Below are 15,802 nucleotides of genomic sequence, written 5' to 3'. Positions count from 1 at the left end.
CCTGCATTGTCATACACACTTTATTTTGGCTCCCTGGGTTGTCAATAAAATTCCTGTTTGCAATGAGTGAGCATAAACTTCTTGGTCAGTTCAGTGTCTGAGCTCATTGTGTCTGTGGGTGCTTACTGGGCAGCAGCAGCTGGAATTGCACAGCTGGGAGGAGCCTGTTTTGGGGAAATCCGTGCAGAGGGAATTGTGTCCTGAAGTTCAAGGCTGCACTTGAAGCTTTCCCATAAGTGTACAAACATGTAAGAAGGAAAAGCTGGGAATCCATACAAACACAGTCTGTGTGGAGCTGCCAAAATCACTTTCCTTCCCTTGTAGTCCAGGCTTAGCACCACAGGACTCAAGTGAGTTGTGGGCAGGACAACCCCATCTTCTGCAGGGATGCAGGTTAGAACAGAACTGAGGGTTTTGGTTAAATAACCAAATGAATTGCATTGCTGTAGTCTCAGGAGCTTGGCAGTAAGCAGAGAAGTTTTCTTTCCTGGAGTGGTGGCACATTGACTCATAAGAGTTCGCCTCTTGTGAGTGCTCACCACCCAAAATGAAGCCAAGGAAATGTAGTTTGAGACAACTCCAGATATTCAAGTGCATTCAGTAATTATTTATATATGTGTGTTATTGAAGAGATGGTAGAAAAATATTAAAGCAATAAATACTCTTTTAAATATTATTTGTTTGAACATTGATAAATGTTTTCCATATAATGCCGCAACTCCAATTAATCTGCTAGAAATCCCAACTTCTCTTTGGATAAAGTCATGGCGAGTATGATTTATATCAAGTGCTGTTTGGGGTTATTAGGATGTTTCTACCAGTTACTAACTGGGATGTAAGCAGAATTTAAAGGAGTTCTTGTGAGTGCATGAGTGTGCAGATATATAAATATGTATGTAAGCCATCCCACATCCCTGCTGTGTGGTGTGCTGAAGTAAAGGCTTCACCATTCAGCTCATGCTGCAGAATTGTGTCAATTATCCACAAGTAAAGGCTTGAAAGAGATGCTGGGTTTAGGTAACAGCAGAACATCCTAGAAGAAGGATCCTTCAGTGCACAGGTGAGCTTGCAGGTGACAGCACTTTGATAGGTGCAGCAGCAGAAGGGCCCTGTTGAGTTGGGGCAGGGTCTGGGGGAGGCTCACTGTCAGGATGGAGATGGATGGCGCAGGAGCCCTGTGCCCCAGAGCTGTGTGTGTGCCTCTAGCCATGAGTGATGTGCAGCTCAGGGAGCTCCAGCATCAGAGGTGCTATCTCCTGAACAGTCCTTGACAGATTTTTCTTACTTAAGCTGGTGTTAGTTGTTCTTTTGACCATTATAAACTGCTGGCACCTCCATCATCCTGTGCAAAGATTCACAGCTGAAGTGTGCTCCCTGTGAAGAACCTCCTTGTTTCGCACTGTCGCCTTTTTGCTTCATTTGATGCCCCTACTTGTACTAAAGATGGTGAAAAGGTTTCTTCCCCCTTCTGTCTCTTCATGGTGTTTGCAAACGTGCAGAGTTCTGCCATGCACTTTGTCAGTCATCGCTTCCCTAACTGCACAGCTTCTGCCTGTTTCATTATTCCTCATTTCAAAGCTCTCCTGTACCTTCTGTTATTCTTACCCCTCTTATCAGTGCCTTCCCGAAGCACTCTGGGTGTGTTGGTGTGCCCACTATCTCTGTTCTTTAGAGCAGTTGCTGATAGCACCATGTAATTGTCAAATTCAGTGTTCTGAAATTACCTGAATCTCCTTTGAAACCCTCTTTAAAAGCCATTCCATTTTCTGCCTTCTGTTTCTCTGCTGCTGACAGAGGTTTATGCCACAGATTGCCCATCTCAGTGGAAGTATTTTTTCTGAAGAGCCTCCCAGTGAATATTGCCTGGATGGACGCTGTATTTACAAGTGTGAAGTCCCCAGTGTTTGCTCCATGTGCTGCCTGACCTGGCTCCTGCAGTGCCCTTGGCAGCAGAGGTTCAGCATGGAAATGGTTCTGAGACCTTCCACAGGAGGTGCAGCAGAGAAGCACAGTTGTGTTTATGAATCTGTGGCTTCATTTCCTGACTGTTGCTCTTTGATTTTGATCTCCTGTAGCCCTCAGACTTCCTCACAGGCAGCTGGGGTTGTCTGGAAAAGCATTGCTTCATCCCTTTAATGTGGAGGTGGGTGGAGGTGGAAGGTGTTTGGTGGGTGTGGACTGAGGATTGACAGTCGTGGGTGACTTTTTATTCTGTAGCTTTTCACAGTTTAATGTATTTCCTTGTTTGGTCTAAAAATCATTTCTATGGAAAAAATATCTTTCCTTTTACCTTGTTGCCCAACCACATCATTTTCTCTGTAGCTATTTTGGTGGGACAAGATCCCTTTGCTGTTGCCTGTGCTGTGTTGTGTTGCTGTGGGATGTTTCTCTGCTCAGCAGGAGGACAGGGGGGTTTAGATGTGGGACAGCCTTCTCCCATCTCCAGAGGTGCTGGTGGGGAACCCATGCTCTGTGTGCCAGGAGGATGGGGAGCACTGGGTGTATTTACAAGGACTCAGCACAGTGTCAGATCTATCTGTTATCATCCAGCTGGAGAATATCTCCAGAGCAGATAGACCTGGCAGTCCTGCACTTCCCTGGCCCTTTGCAAGCTGCCCTGTGGGTTATCTCCCTCTAGAAGGGACTTTCTGGCCACTTCACATCTGCAAAAGGCATTAAATGATCAGCAGACATTTAAATATTCACCTTCATTTTGTCATGCCTTTTATTAAAGTTCGGATAATCCAAAGAGGCTTTTAAATGGTCTGTGGCTTAATTTATTCATTTAGGAATTGAAGCAATAAACAGTCTGTGTTTTGGCCTGGCGCCGAAGCTTTTTCTTTGAGCTCTTGCAGCTCCCAGGGCTGTCTCTTCTTTAAGTACCCTCTGTGCTCACTGTGGCTCCTGTGCCTGCTCACTGACTTGTCAAATCACTAATGAACCTGCTCTTTGCTCTCTCAGGGCCACATTCTGCCCTCAGCTGAACCTGCTCAGGCTGAGTTGCTTCGGAGGGATTTCACAAGTGTAATATTTGCCCAGGTTACTTACTGAAGTCTCGCAATATTGCACCTGGCTGTGTTAATTTTATGTAAATCAGGCGTAACTTCCCACAGCAATCCTTTCAGGCAGTTCCTCCAAATCCTCTCCCAGCCAACACTATGAGCTTCTTGTCTCTACAAACTCTTGCAAAATTACTCTTTTACTACCTGCAGAGGGAATAAAAGCCACTTGCATGGGTTGGCAGTGTAGAAAGATTAAGTCAATGGTAATTAACACTGGAAATTATTTTAAGTGACAGAGCAGAAATGTTTCCAAGTTGGTTTCTTACCAAGCAGCCCAAATGCTGGTGTTGGATGATGATACCAAAACATTAGTCCTGGTACATTAAAGAGTTCTCTAGCAGAGTTTGGAAGTCTCTAATAACAGTTTGGGAGATCTTCAGGGTAGGCTTTCCCAAATAAGGATCCCAATTTCTTTATGCATCTTCAGAAATCTCTTAGAGGGTTTTTCCCATTTTGGGCTTCTTGGACTCGATGAATAGGGAAAATATCTCTTTACAAAACCAGAAAATGTATATTTAAAAAGCTAATTGCAAACAGAGGTCTTGCCTTTATTTTTTTATTTGTTTTCTGAAGAGTCAGTGAGTGCTGTGTGGTTAGAATGCTTTCCACATTATTCACTGCATACATTATGTGTCAGATGGGAATGGGCGACTGACAGTATAATGTGCTCTGATGGAATGTGTGTGGCTGTAGGAAAACACTCTGGAGGAAGCTGGAAACATGCACCAAGTGTCTGTTGGAGTGTTGAGGGGAGTAGGTGTGGTGCTGGGGAGGTGCCCATCACCCCACGTGCACTGGCAGGGGAGTGGTTTGCAGGTATTTGAAATAAGGGCTGGGGCAGTCCAGGGGAGAAATATAGAAAGAAACCAGGGGAGAACTCAGCAGAACTCAGCTTTCCTGTTGGTAAAATCGAGTACGAACAGGGGCAGGACGTGTGGAGGCCAATTGGTGAATGGATTGATGGTTTTTTGACACCTCCTGTGGAAGGGCATCTCTTTGCTGGTTGTAGTGACCTTCACATTAATGCTTGACAGCATCTCCATGGAGCTTCTGTAGAGCAGGTCCCGCCCTGAGCAATTGCCACGCTGATGACTGTGACAGAAGAGACATTACCATCTAAATCCTCCTTCTTTTACCTCCAGAGAATCACATTTTAGAAGATGTAAATAAATGTGTCATCGCTCTCCAAGAAAAAGATGTGGACGGCTTAGACCGCACGGCCGGCGCAATCCGGGGCCGCGCCGCTCGGGTCATTCACGTGGTCACCTCGGAGATGGACAACTACGAACCCGGAGTGTACACTGAGAAGGTGCTGGAGGCAACCAAGTTACTGTCCAACACAGGTAAGGGTCACTCACTCCCAGGAGCCCTGAATTGCTGTTGCTTGAAAGCTTGTGGACAGCTGGGTACCCGTGTACCTGTGAAATCTGTTAAAGTCTCAATTTGCTGCAATGCAATTTAGTGGGAGTTGTTTGCAAAACCGTTGCAAAGTGAGAAGTGTGATTTTGCTGTGTTGACTGGCTCAAAGCTCAGCTGTGCACAAGGTGTCCCTGAGTGTGCTCACTGTCGTGGACTGGGCTGTGGGAACCAAAACACCGGGAATGAGTCCCAGGCGTGAGTGAATGCTTGGAAGTTGTGCTGTGCTCATCTTGGATTATTGCACCAGGCACTGCAGCTGTTCACAGTCCAGAAAGAAGATCACATTTCCCCAGCAGAATAAATTTAGGGTAATAATTAGGGTAAATTTTGTAAAGTGTGTTTGCAGCTGTTGAAAGAGCATTGTAGGTTGCACTGCCCCACACATAAACACCAAATCAGGGTGTTCCCTGTGAACTACTGGTGACATCCATAAGGGTGAGGGGTGATTCTGGCTGCTTCAGTGCCAGCCACTCATTGCTGGTTTTGCTTTAATTACTTTGATGAAGAATCAAGGGTGACACTGAAGAAACAGCAGACTCTAACTGGTTCTGGCATTTTCTTCCTGGGGCACCATGAGTCACTGAAATGCAGCAGTACAACCTGCCCCCTTCCAGTGCTTCTTAAACTTGAATTTCCTGATGGTAGCACGATTTCTTTCCCCCCCAAAAAATGATGTACATCTGCAGGGAACATCAAACAAACAATTGATATGTTATCCCATAGTTCCTAGGGGCTTCCCCAGGTGTTTTCTCCTTGTCCACTAGAAGGGTGCGATAAACTTCAGTGTCCAAGGGGAAAACACCAAAGAGCAGCAGCATAAGCAGAAAAGGGGCTGGATTGAAACTTCACCTCCTGTACTAAACGTTGTGATTTCAATGGAAGGACCGCACACCTTCCAGGACAGTCAAGAGCAAGGCAGGAGTGGGAAGCAGAGAGTGGCTGGGGTGGGACTGACCAGCTTTGTGCTCTGGCTGCAGTCATGCCGCGCTTCACGGAGCAGGTGGAAGCGGCAGTGGAAGCGCTGAGCTCCGACCCTGCGCAGCCCATGGACGAGAACGAGTTCATCGACGCCTCCCGGCTGGTGTACGACGGCATCCGCGACATCAGGAAAGCCGTGCTCATGATCCGGGTAAGCACAACTTCTCCGACAGCTTTCCCTGCCTCTGTTCGACTGACAGCCATCAGGATAATGGAGAGCAGACAGGAGAAAATTTTCATTTAGCTCCTATTAACATTCAGAGTCTTAAAATGTGCTAATCGCTGTGGAGCACTTGAGTAGTGCGTTTGGATTCAGATTCATTAACCAGATCTGAGCATCGATGATTGCCTGAGTTGTGATGCTAAATACCCTTCATGCATCTTTTGTCTCATGGTAATGCCTGGCTCGTTAATGTGCTAAAATCAGTGACCTTTCAGTTAACAACAGCAAATTAATTCAGAACCATAGATGCTTGTTGATGGTTTGAGAGCTTAGAAATGAAACCTAATGGCTCTTCATTAAGTAAATTTTGAGAATTAATGTTAGTTAGTCAAAAGGAAGCTGAGATGAGTTTGGTCTGTAGTTCTAGAGCATGTAATTTGTTAATTGGCTAACCTAGGTAAACAGGGGCAGCTCACAGAGGCCTTGACTCCTGTGTGCTTGCAGTGGGTGTGACTTGGGAGCCCTAATTTCTGGTAGGCCAGGTACAGAAGGTCACAGATGGTTGTAGGGATGCAGAAAAAGAAGTTCTGGTTGCATCTGATCCATGGACCTATTTCTTGGATCTTACTGGGGCAAAAATGGGAAGGAGCCAGACATAGTGAAGACAAATATAGGGGGTTTATTCCTTTTTTCTTCTTTTCCTTGTATTCCTTTGACTCTGAGAAACTGCCTTGGGCTTTCAGAGAGTGACCATGGCAGATGCAGCTTGGTGGTCAGTAAATCAAGAATGTACAGTCCCAGAAGATATGTGATGACAGTAACCATTGCAGTGGCATCTTCCATGTTTGCTGCTTAAAGCAAAGGATCAGATGGAAAACCAGGAGAAAAGCTGGCAACCGCATCTGTGCTCCCCATGGAGTTTTTTTCAGACAAGCTCAGGATTTTTAGACAGCCAGTGGTAGTTGAGGATATCAAAGCCTTCCTGCTATGCAGACAGAGGATGTGATTCCCCCCCACCTCCTGATGCCCTTGTTACTTAAGGACAGGGGTGTGGGCTGCCAGTCCCAGTGGGCAGCAATTATTCAGGCTGGCAGTGCCAGGAATGCTGACATTTGCCCCGTGCCACCCTCTGGGGCCAGGGAGCCACAGCTCCACTGCCAGCAGCCAATAGCAGCTCCCTGGCCACACAACAGCCACCTAGAAGGAAGTTAAAATATTAGCACTTGTCATCCAGAGAGTTTATTTTGGGATAAAAGAGGCATCCAAATCTCTCCAGGGCTTGATGTAACCCTGCTCACAGGGGCTTATTCACTTCAGCTCTGTCCAGAAGGCTCTTGCTCTTTACAGGGACCAGCAGGAAAAGCCACTGCAACACCTCATTTTTGTGTTTATGCAGGGTTATTTTCAAAACTACCATCTTACTATGTCTGTATTTATTGAAGAGAAGCCCTTCCCCCCTCTCTGCTGCCCAGGCTCATCACCCCAGAGGAGTTTCTGCCCTTGGTGGCACTTGAAAGGCAGAGTTACACTTTGTGTGTCCCTGGGCTTTGGGAGGGATGGGCAGAGGGGAGTCACAGACAGAATCATGTACAGCAGAACTGTTTTCTATATGCTTTTTCATTTTTTAAAAACATTGATACACTGAGCTACTTCTTAGTGTGTGTCCCTCCACTGATGTGGTGGATATGCCTTGTTCTCCAGAGCCTGGAGAGGAGAATGAAATACCCAAAGTCCTGATTGTCACCCTATTCACCTTTGCTTTTTGGCAATCATTTTGCATGTCCATCTCTATTTTCACTGTATCACAAAGTGTCTGTAGTGGAGGACAAGTCTGTGAAATTCAAATCATAGGGAAAAAATCTAAAGAACAGGGACTTTATTTGCATCTTATCTGTTAATCGCAATTTATTGCATTTATCAGTGAAGTTCTTTGTTGACCCAGCTCTGGAGAATTGTCGTGAAGTGCCACTTTAGCAAAGGTGTAGTATTTTGACAAACATGCTGTTTAAACTTGATAGGCTTTATAAAAAGTTTGCCAGCTACAGACTGGCAGTAGCAAAAATAAATCCTAGGCAAGCAGGAACTAGGTCAGATGTGTTTAGCCTACAGCATAAAAGCTGGCCCTTACTAGCTGAAATTTTTCAGCTTTTCCTGAGGGATAAGGATAAATTTTGAGATATTTTTGAGATGTTTTATCTGTTGTTAATTTAGTCAATGCTTTGATTCATAATTGTGCTGAAGACACTGTCTGTGCTTCTGAACCAGCCCTTAGAGCTGTGTGTAATTCCAGCTTCAGAATCTCGAGTGAAGCTTTTACATTTAATCAACTTGCAAAAGCACTGTTCACTTTCCAAGAACTTTTTTCTGTCTTTCAGATGCTGAGTGCATCAATGTCCTAACAAATCTCAGCTGTTCAGTTACTGCTGTGTGATTCTGGGGATCCCTATGGTGTTTAACAGGAGCAGTCAAGCACATAAAATCACATGTGTTAAGAGCTGGATACAGTCCCTGTATTTACCTTTTTGTTGAAAACATGGAATAATTTTTACCTCCACTGATTTCCATTCTCTCTGCTTGAAAAGTAATACTCTTGTTGGTTTTCAGAGCCATGAAATCTGTAGTTTGACTCTGCTTGAATGCTTTTTCCTCAGACTCCTGAAGAGCTGGATGATTCTGACTTTGAGACTGAGGATTTCGACGTCCGGAGCAGAACCAGCATCCAGACTGAGGATGATCAGCTCATTGCTGGACAGAGTGCAAGGGTAAGGCACAAACCTCAGCTCTGTCAAAGTGGGACCTGCCTTCAAGACACACTTCAGCTTGCTTTGAAAACCTAGGTTAAATTTGGGGGGGTGGTGATAAAAATGCTGGATCAGAAAACTTGCATTTTTTGTTTCCAGCATTCTTCTGAAAAGGAGGTTGAGTGAAATGCAGTTGGTCTGATAGATGTGAGAAACATCTGTGGTTTATTTTGGGTATTTTGGGTATTCTGAAAGATCAAAATCCTTTTAGGGCCAAGAAACGACATCACATTTTGGTATCACAGACATTGTAGTCGAGTCAACTTCTGCAGGGAGGTACAGGGCAGATCACTCCATTGAATTAATGTTATTTTCAACAGACAAACATTAACTTTATGAGAAAAAAATCTTCCCAAAATGTCTTTTCACACATGCGCTGGTGTGTATTTGGTCACTGAGCATTTATCAAGACAACATTGAGAGGAACTCAGAAGTGAAATAATTTCAGCTAACTGCATTTCCTGTGACTCAAAAATGAAAGCATTGATAGGCAATATATAATCATTAAGAGGTGAAACCCTAAAATCACTGCATTGAAGGAAGACCAGGCCTTACCTATTGCTTTTATTTGACACGGCCCCTCTGGATCGATAACAATTTACACTCTTGGGAAACTGCCATGGCAGATTTTTTGTGGAGGCTCTTCCGGCCAGGCAAGAAGTAGCCAGACCTTATTTATCAAACCTGGGCCACGTTGGCTTGGGAATTACACCAGCTGGGAGTATTTTTATGCTCCCCTCCCTTGCACAAGCACTTTCTATGCTTGGACCCTCGCCCCCTTCTATTTAAATGCAGACATTGCTCATTTACCTCTTAGCACAGCTGCTGCCAAAGGATTTTTACTACCAAAGGCTCCTTTTTGCCTGCTCGTGGAGGCATCTGTGCTCCCAGTATTTATGAAGGCAAGGCCATGGAGTCTTACACAGGCTATAAACCCAGTCTGAGAGATTTTATTTGGGAGTAAGCACGTACTCTTTATTTTCACTTACTCTTTCCTCAGCAGGCATGTTTCAAAAGAGTACAGCTAGCTTTTTGCAGGGAAGAGACTGGTAATATTTCTTATTATCCTCAATACCCAAGTGGAACTTAATTTTAAAATGTTGACATTTTCTGCAAAAGACAAGTCCTCCTTCTTCATGCGGTTTTATTTTCAGGGATGGTAATATGTGGCAAATCTGTTTGGAGTCTTAACAGTTTTATCATGCAAAGGGCCATATTCTAAGTGTCAACTTGTCTTTCTGGGCACTTTTTCTTTAAAAAGAGTATAAACTTTGATTCAAAATGGAAGCAAATGGCTCTGTAAAGCCTCTAGGTAGAGGATTGCTATTAAAGTTTTATCCCCCATCTACATGACTGAAATTGGTTATTAGTGAAATGTTTCAAAAAGCCTCTACAAGGCAGCAGGAGGCCATGTGAGAAAACTCTTCTCTTCCAGGCTATCATGGCTCAGCTCCCTCAAGAGCAGAAAGCCAAGATTGCTGAGCAGGTTGCCAGCTTCCAGGAGGAAAAGAGTAAATTAGATGCTGAAGTGTCAAAATGGGATGACAGTGGCAATGACATCATTGTCCTGGCCAAACAGATGTGTATGATCATGATGGAAATGACAGACTTCACCAGGTGAGGCTTTTTAATTTTTGCTTGCTCCGAGCTGCCTGGGCTGCTGGGCTTTCAATGAGACACGGTACAAGTTCTCCTAAGAGACTCACTTCTTATAATTTCTTTTAAATGGTGCCCTGTTCCAGCTGCATATTAACTGGGGAGATGCATTATTGTGCAGTGGCTGGGTGGTAATAACTGTTTAAATTGATCTACAGATACACAGCAGTTATTGCCTGTCTTTCTTTCTTTCTTTCTTAAGGGTGATTCTTGTCCCCAGGAATATATAAATATATATATATATATATATATATATATATATATATATATATATATATATATTCTCTCTTCTTTGTAACAGCATTAAATTCAGTGGGCTTCTCAATATTGCCATACTGCATAAATAGTTCCTAGTACTGTTATTTGCAGAGGAAAGAGAGGGTTTTTGATACCTTTTGAAATTAATTTACCAGATTTTATATAACACTGTTTTTTAAACTTCATGTTGCATTCCAGAAAAATTGCAAATCCATCTTTTAAAATGTTATCTCTTATCATCATTAAGCTGTTCAAAGCAGTAAAATTTAAGATGTGGGTAACTCTTGAAAATGAAGGTGCTGTAATAGCTGCACCAGCCTTCTCCTGCCCTTTGAGTGAGGAGTCACTGCCAGCACAGTTTGGAACTGAATGAGAAAAGGGACACAGTTCACTGCTGTGGTTTCCTGGTGCTAGGAGGGAGCGTCTGCTCTGTTTTGCAGGGGGAAAGGTCCTCTGAAGAACACGTCAGATGTGATCAGTGCAGCCAAGAAGATCGCAGAGGCCGGGTCCAGGATGGACAAGCTGGGCCGGACCATTGCTGACCACGTAAGTCACATTCTTGGAGCCTCCAGCACCAAGGAGCAAGAGTTCTTTCAGTACTGCAGGCATGATGAACAGATGAAAATGTGCTTGCTTTTGGGGTGTTTTAACTCATTTTCCAGATCTGCTGCTAGAAAGTTCTGTTCTTTCTGTTCTTTCAGCTGCTCTCCTGCCTCCCTGAGCAGTGACACAGCAGCTCCTTGGCTGGAATCAGGCACCTGGCATTTTGTGCCAGCCCTGCTTCAGGTCACGTAGAGCAGGGCACTGCCAGTGCTGAGCAGGACCCAGGCTGGGCTCACGTCACACCCAGAGCACTCCTGGTGCTTCCCAAAGCACAGACTGCAGGACCTGCACTTGCACAATGGCACCTGGCCTCTTGCACAACCTTTAATGCTGGGTTTGAGGCAGCTTTGTAAGATCAGCAATTTTCAGATGCTCCACAGACTGAGTGGGGAGGGTGTCAGAGCTCTGTGTTGTTTTTTCACTGTCCAGTCAGAGCTGATAAAGGCTTGGAGCAAGGCCTGCAGTGACCCAGGCGTGGCTGAGCTGTCCCAGTGTTGGGAAGAAATTCTTACAGGATTCAACGAGCTCAGAGATTTATTTATGCAATGCCTGTCCTAAGCCACTTAGAAACTGGGCCAAGCAAGAGCACCTTTGGCCTCTGCCCACACCCAAATAGGAGGGAAACATCAACATTAGTAATACTATTCCACCTTCAAGAGAGACTCTGGAAATACAGGGAGGTTAAGTCTGAGATCATGGACTAAACTTTGTTTTCTCAGTTGTCACTTGCTTTCCAGGCCTTTTCAGGATGGAAATTTGTACTGTAAGGTTTTAACTGAACCAGTGTCACTTTGAAAGTAAATCATTGCAGTGCAGGATTCTCTCTTAATGTTGCATTCAGAGGTGCTTGTCTACACCCTCCTTTATTAATGATGCAGTGAGAAATGTTCAGTGGGGAGATAAATTTGATAAGTGTTTTTTCAAATGGCTTTCCTTGCTACAGCACTTTGACAGCCTTGTTTCTGCAAGAACCAGGTGTGCTGCTGGTGTAGGTAAATGAAGCAAGGAGCAGTTTGTGTTCAAGGTCTCAGGGGAGCTTGTGCTGAAGGTTTACAATGCCTTTTTCTTTTTTCCTTTTTTTTTTTTAATTCACATGTTTTATGCAAAGTTGGTATATGGTTTTCTGTACCGAGCCATTTCAAAATATAAAAGAAAACTACTTTCAGTAGCAGTGAGGTCCTTAAAAATGTAACAGATTAAGCACATGTTTGAAGATAAATATGAGCAGCATTGTACAGTTAGTCATTTTGACAAGAATATAGCTTTTTCCTGACTCCATACTCTGCTAATACTTTGAGCCTGCATATTTCATTAGATGTGCTTCCATAGTCTTTAGAAACATGTTAATGTGGAGCAGTGTGACAGGCACAGTGCAGGAACAGCTCCTGGTTCCTGCTGTCCCTGCCCCTGGAGGGAGCACACGGAGGGGCTGTGTCCTGTGGGTGGGTGACACCAGAGCTGTGACCCCTTGTGTCAGTGTGCCAGCAGTTCCATCAGGCCCTTCTACAGCACACTCTCTGGAGCTCCAAGAGCTGCTGTCCCAGGAATTTCCTGTCTGTTGGGAAGAGTTCTGCCATCAGCTGCAGGCTCTCCCCGAGGTTTCCATCCCTCACTCCAAGCAGCTGCTGCTTGCTGGGAACAGGGGAATATGAAGCAGTTATGAGCACAACACAGATGACAATGATTTGCAGCAAAGGTTCTCTCTATTGTTTATTTTTTCAGTGTCAGAATACCTACAAAGCCAGAGGAACTTTCTGTTCCTTTTTTCCTTTTCCAGTGGTGGGAGGCCGAGGTTACATGAGTTCTGATCACCCAGTGAGAAGCAGCTGGGGGTGAGGGTAGGGGCTGCCCCACTTCCCAGTGAAAGGCTCCAGCAGCCTCGTGCTGGGGAGACTGTCCCTGCTGGGGGCTTGGGGTGGGGACCCTGGGCACAGGCTGGTGGCAGCTGCTGGCACACATAGTCAGTGCCCATCCTCCCAGGGAGCTGCTTCCCCAAAACAGCTGCTGGCAGCTCCTGCTGGGCCCAGCGGGCACCCAGGGCTATGGGGCATTTTTTGGGAATTCCTGATGCAGCAGAGCCCATTCCCAAAGGAAGAGTCAGTGAGAGGAAGAATCTCTGGGGTTGGTGGCTTTCCCCTGCAGCCACTGGGGATGGGCTGTGTCCATCAGCACACACCACCAGGGCTGTGCTGTCTTCCCCTGCCCCTTTTCTCTGCAAAAACAGAGAAAATGGTGACTCTGCTTCTCTGCAGGCTCAGCTGGGGTGGCAGGAACTGAAAGTGGGGGGTGTTTGCTGTGTCCAGGATGGAGCCTGGATTTGACCTGGAGCAGCCAGCTTAGCTTTTGCCAGTAACCTTTCCTGAGTCTGTGACAGCAGCTCAGGTTGGGGGCTTTGGGAAGGTGGGGTGTTCCCCAAGACATTAATTTCCATCTGCACTGCACTCACTGCTGGGCTGTGCTGTGGGAATCCTCCCATGGGCTGTGTCTGTGGGAACCCATCCATCTCTGCAGATGGGGGTTGTGGCTGTGTGTCCAGTAATGTCATCATTCTTGACCAGTGTTCAAATTGTTGCCTTTTGGGTTTTTTGATTTTTACCCGAGTGCTCCTGCCTAGGAAAGGACAGGGCTCCCGCAGGCACTCGCAATGCCTTCTGTTGATGTTCTTTTTCATCTCATGTTACATCTTCATTTAAACCTCATCTGTCTTTGAGCTGAGTCCTCGATCCTGCCTGCAGAAATAGCACACACAGGAGAGGATCTGGGTTTCCATCTCACACTGGATTGATGTACACAGCCCAGTGATGATTCCTATTGCACGAAGGTTTTGCTGCCTTCCTCAGCTGTTGGTGAACGTGCAGCAGTCTCCTGCTTTGAGAGTCTTTCCTTGAAGGGTTTCACAGCCCCACAGAGTAGCTGGAATTGTTGAGCCATCCCCTGATGTGCTGAGCTGGGCATTTGTCAGCCCTTGAGCCCCTGCACTGCTGTGCTGCTCACTCGCTGTGTTAGATGAGCTCTTTGGGAGATGGAGAGCAGTTTCCAAAATGGTAATTTGGGCTTTTCATTAGCTCTTTGGCCACGGCTCTTTGTGGACTTGCTCTTAAACATCTTGTACTGCTGACTAATATTGATTAGCTTAAAAAATTAACCTGCAAGCTTTGCTGCTTTGTTAGGCAGGGCTTCACTGCACTGATGGAAGCTGCGTGTCCACGTTGAGAGTTGCAATTACTTTGGGTGTTCCATCACTTTCCTTGGGACTAAGAAGGTGGTTTTATTTCTCTTGGTGGGGTCAGATGCCCATAAAGCCATGCAGATCTCCCAGTGCAGTGCCCCTGTGTGTGTGTGTGAGCTCTGTGTGCACATCATTGCAGCACCTGAGCTACCTCTGCTCAGCACAGAGACCACTTTGCCTTGCAAAAGCCACTTGTTCTGGCCCTGGAAAAAAACAAATCTGTGTGTTAGCTGCACTCACCTTCACTGCAGAGGGAAATGCCTGTTCTGGCAGATTGAGTGGTGTTGGGAAGGAAATGCTCCGTGTGAGTGGGACCCTGTTTGCACATTCCTGCGTGTGCACCACAATCTGCTCCTCTTTTATACAAAGAAAAGAAAAAAATTCTGCTTCCATCTCATAGCTAAGGAGAGGAGGTATGCAGGAAGAATCAGGGCTCAGAGCCTGCTGCTCTCAGCCAGGAGAGGATTTTTACCTTTCCCTCAAAGGGGAGGAGAGGCTGCATGGCCAATGCAACAACCCTCAGCTGGAGTGAAGCATTAAGTAATGAAGTGGTGCCACATTGAAGATTAATCTTCCAGCCATGCCATGTCCATTATGAATCTTCATCAGATGGTTCATTGCACAGGATCAGGGTCTTAGGTGAAATGGAATTTTGCTGTGAACAGGGGTGTGTGAAAAAGAGCTCTTAAATCACTCTGGATGGGGTGCAGCTGTCCAGAGGCTGGAGATCCCTGCAGGGTGTAGTCCTATCCCTGGATAATGCCAGGTGTATTCCACTGCTACAGCTGAAACAATGCTGGGCACAGTGCAGCCTGCCTTACAGCAGGAGATAAGGATCAGTGGGAGTCTGATGGTGGTTTTGTCCAGGAGGCCTGTGGATGCTGGGTGGGAAGATGAGATGATGAATGGCCATTTCCATGGAACAGGAGCTGTCTGTGGGGTACAAGAAGTGATGCTTCTCTGGAGTTCAGAGCAGGGCTTAAGTAACATGGGGCGTGACCCAGTAGGTTGTGGGTGTTGGTGGGTGTGGGTGGGTGTGTGTGTGAGCACGTGGGCTGCCCCTGCAGCTGAGGTGGCCCATGGGGGACCTGCTGCTGGCACCCCATTTTAGCTGCTGCTAAAGGGGCTGCAGGGATGGTGAGAGCAGCAGAACCCTTCCCACAGCCTTTATGTCCTACAGAGCCTGCTCTGGACTGTGGCCGCTCCTCAGCTGGGCTCCCCTCTGGTCTGGAAATCCAGCCTGAGCCTGGCTCATCCATGGCTCATTCTTCGGTTCTGTCCCAGAAAATGCCACCTTCCCAAACTGCACAGAGGACTCCTGCAGAGCCTTGTGTGCAAAGCTGAAAAAGTTACATTTCTCTTATGGATGAGTGCTGCAGCAAGCACCTTAAAAATGTCATTTTGTGCCTGGTGAGGAACCTGCTTTCCCCACTGCTACAAGATGGGAGCAGAAGTCAGGAAAATCTGTTTACTGCATGTAATTGAGTCGCTGTTGGGTTTATCATTTTCGAGCTTGGAATACTTAAGATTGAGGACTGAGGGAGGAATTGGTAAGCTGTTTGCAGCTTGGGATCTTGGGTGTCAGACCATTGCTTCTGTGTCCCGTGCAGTACAGGAAGGTCCTTTTACAGCT

At 45.9% G+C, this 15,802-nt stretch overlaps 1 protein-coding gene across 1 annotated transcript in view; it reads left to right on the top strand.

The window, feature by feature from the left end:
• Positions 1 to 15,802, top strand: part of CTNNA1 (catenin alpha 1) — a 116,913-nt gene that overhangs the window by 97,143 nt on the left and 3,968 nt on the right. Inside the window, exons 12-16 of the mRNA XM_041417771.1 lie at positions 4,205 to 4,405; positions 5,459 to 5,610; positions 8,274 to 8,384; positions 9,859 to 10,040; positions 10,778 to 10,883. Of these exons, the coding sequence (XP_041273705.1) occupies positions 4,205 to 4,405; positions 5,459 to 5,610; positions 8,274 to 8,384; positions 9,859 to 10,040; positions 10,778 to 10,883 (752 nt within the window). The remainder of the gene's footprint in view (positions 1 to 4,204; positions 4,406 to 5,458; positions 5,611 to 8,273; positions 8,385 to 9,858; positions 10,041 to 10,777; positions 10,884 to 15,802) is intronic.

This window comes from Onychostruthus taczanowskii, unplaced genomic scaffold (assembly GCF_017590055.1).
Source record: "Onychostruthus taczanowskii isolate IOZ18803 unplaced genomic scaffold, ASM1759005v1 scaffold107, whole genome shotgun sequence".
NCBI lineage: Eukaryota > Metazoa > Chordata > Aves > Passeriformes > Passeridae > Onychostruthus > Onychostruthus taczanowskii.
The sequence above is the reverse complement of the archived record's forward strand: the minus strand, read 5'-3'. Positions and strand labels throughout refer to the sequence as shown.